The 2938-nt window shown below is 53.2% G+C and overlaps 2 protein-coding genes across 2 annotated transcripts in view; one reads left to right on the top strand and one right to left on the bottom strand.

Annotated features, from left to right (window-relative positions):
• The window catches only part of RPL22 (ribosomal protein L22), a 6719-nt gene extending 6629 nt beyond the window's left edge, over nt 1-90 (bottom strand). Inside the window, exon 1 of the mRNA XM_006766762.2 lies at nt 4-90. Within this exon, the coding sequence (XP_006766825.1) occupies nt 4-15 (12 nt within the window). The 5' untranslated portion in view covers nt 16-90. The remainder of the gene's footprint in view (nt 1-3) is intronic.
• RNF207 (ring finger protein 207) overlaps nt 14-2938 on the top strand; it is a 16813-nt gene continuing 13888 nt past the window's right edge. Inside the window, exon 1 of the mRNA XM_015565950.1 lies at nt 14-228. Coding sequence (XP_015421436.1) covers nt 14-228 — 215 coding nt within the window. The remainder of the gene's footprint in view (nt 229-2938) is intronic.

Here is a 2938-nt window from a genome sequence, read left to right as displayed (position 1 = left end):
AACCGCGGGCGCCATGGCGGCGGCGGAGGCAGAAAGGGAGCGGAGCGCACTGCGCAGACGCGAAGAGCCGCACCGCGCAGAGCACGTAGGGCCCAGGCCGTACCAATCGCTCCGCCCCGCCCCCGGGTCATCGCTGCACCCTGTCCTGTACCATCGGGGCGCGATTGCTTTCGCCTTCGAAGGCCTGGAGGATGGACAGGGGCTGGGTGGGCTATCTCACTGCGAAGGGTTGGCGTGGGGGAGCCCGAGCGGATCGAGTCCACAGAGAAATAAAGGGGTACACTCTACGTTTCCGAGGCGTGGAACGACAAAGAACTTCAGACTAGAGCATGAATTACCAGCTAATAGGATGGGAGTGGACCCCATCGACTTGGGGAGGAGAGGCCAGACCCTGTGGCCCTGGGGTCCCCATACCGAGGGCCCTTTGGCTTCTTGCTACCTGGTGCTCAGTTGGAAGCTGGGGCTGTGTCCTCCAGCTCTGGCCAGGGTCAGGTACACTCTCCTGTGCGACCCCTTCACAACCTCAAATGCAAGCCGCCTGCCCACTGATCTTCCGGTTTCCAGCTCGGCCAGTGCTTCTCCAACTGGCCTGGCGCCAGGAATCTCCCGCGGGGGTGGGGGTGGGGCGGCTAAAGTGCAGAGTCCTAGCCCAGCCGGTGTGGTTCAGTGGTTGAGCCTCACCCCATGAACCGGGTCGGCGGTTAGGGCACATGCTGGGGTTGCAGACTCCATCCCCAGTAGGGGGCGTGCAGGAGGCCAGCCAATCAATGATTCTCTCTCGTTATTGATGTTTCTATCTCACTCCCCTTCTCCCTTCCTCTCTGAAATCAATAAAAATATTTTTTTTAATGAAGTTGCCTTAGAGCAGTTGTCGGCAAACTGCAGCTCGCGAGCCACATGCGGCTCTTTGGCCCCTTGAGTGTGGCTCTTCCTAAGCCTCAGGAGTCCCCTAATTAAGTTAATAACAATGTACCTACCTCTATAGTTTAAGTTTAAAAAATTTGGCTCTCAAAAGAAATTTCAATCGTTGTACTGTTGATATTAGACTCTGTTGACTAATGAGTTTGCCGACCACTGCCTTAGAGAGTTCCCAGCTTTATGTTTGCGGGACCATCTTTTCATATAGCCTTAGTTATAAGGTGTCCGTATAAAAACCTTTTTAAAATAAAATAAAACGCAGAGTCCTAGTCATTGGCCCATGTGCTGAGACCGGGTATTTCTCACAAACTCCCAGGAGCTGCTGCTGCTGCTGCTGGTGGTGGTTCCTGGACCACAAGTTGAATAGCAAGGGTCTTCTTCCCCAGGCCTCCGGTCCATTGGCTGTGACAGGAAGAAAAACAATCCAGGGTGTTCTAAATTAAAGTCACAGCGGCTGGGAGTGACAGCCAGAGAACAGTTCCCTGCTAACAGCTGTGGGCCAGCGCGGGCAGGGAAAGGACCGCTCACATTCCCTTCTCTCCGTTAGAATTTAGGGCTAATTTCCAGGTGGCTCTTTCTGGGATTACAGACCCCTAGCGCTCTCTGCTTATTTGCACATGGACTTTCCCATCTGCTGCCCACAGGAGCCGACACTCCTTCCTTGCGGACTCTGCAGAACAGGCGCCACTTCTTTCCTGTGAATTTATCCCAGCTCCTGGGAACTTGTACTTGCTGCCCTCTCTGCTCATGGACGTCTGGTGTAGCCTCAGCCCCACCCCCTCCCAGCCGCCCTCCATCATACCATCCTGATTATTTTCTTCGGAGCATGTCACGCAGTCTGCCATTGTCGTACTTGTTTGTTTGTGTCCTGGGGTGACCTTGCTGGTGTGTTCCCTCCTGTGTGTCTGACCCATGACATACCGAGTAAATACTGTCCAAACCGATGGAGACAGGAGTGGACAGATTCAATAAGCCCGTGTCGGGACAAACACCCCTCCTGCTGCCCCTCCAGGGGGAAGCCAGCCCACGTTCCTTTAGAAAGGACTCGCCTGGTTGTGTACAGCAACTCTCCCACTTCCGGGGGTAACATTTTCTACCTCCCTGGGGTTGTTGTCGGGATTAACAAGTAAAAGAACTTTGACTGGTACATTGTCCCATAAGCATTAGCCATTGTTATTATTTTTTAAATATATTTTTATTGATTTCAGAGAGGAAGGGAGAGGGAGAGAGAGATAGGAACTTCAATGATGAGAGAGAATCATGGATAGGCTGCCTCCTTCACGTCACCACTAGAAAGATTGAGTCCCAAACCTGGGCATGTGCCCCGATCAGGTATCAAACCATGAAGTCCTGGTTAATAGGTCATGTTCAACCACTGAGCCATGCCGCTGGGCTAGCCATTATTATTATTATTATTATTATTATTATTGTCATCATGACTTGGGGCACAAATGAAACCAGAGCTAGGGATGACCCTTAAAAGAGCAGGTAGTTTCTGCCTAGAATTCACTTCCTTTCTCTCCCACACCCCCCCCCCGCAAACTCCTACACATCCTCCAAAACCCAGCTCGAATATTATCTCCTAGTTTTTCTGATTAGTAAGAGTTTATTGAGCACCTTATGTGGGACAAGCTCTGGGCTTGACTCTGGTTTCAAGAAGGGCAGGGGCTGTTTTCCCAGAGCTCAGTGTGCAGAGAAAGCAGGTGATGACCAAGGGATGGAGGGCTTTCTGGAGAAAATCACGCTGGGATGGACACGCGCTCCCCAGGCCTAGACGGGCAGAGGGGACCTGGCAGAAAGGTGGGCCTGCTGACGTGGAAGCCTAGTATATGAATTTCCCTTCCGGAAAATCACACCCCGTTAATGGGAGGCTCGCCCCGTTTTACCCAAACTCGGAGGTTCTGAGAAGTCAGCCCCCTCGCGGGTGCTGGGGTGTCTGTGGAGGGGCGTCGCTGCTCGCTGTCGCCCCCAATTGGCCGCCTTGGAAATAGGGCCACGCGGACCCACTCCCGTCCCGGCT

The sequence above is a fragment of the Myotis davidii genome, unplaced genomic scaffold (genome assembly GCF_000327345.1).
Source record: "Myotis davidii unplaced genomic scaffold, ASM32734v1 scaffold299, whole genome shotgun sequence".
Lineage (NCBI taxonomy): Eukaryota > Metazoa > Chordata > Mammalia > Chiroptera > Vespertilionidae > Myotis > Myotis davidii.
Note: the sequence above shows the minus strand (reverse complement) of the source record. Positions and strands in the feature narration are given on the sequence as shown.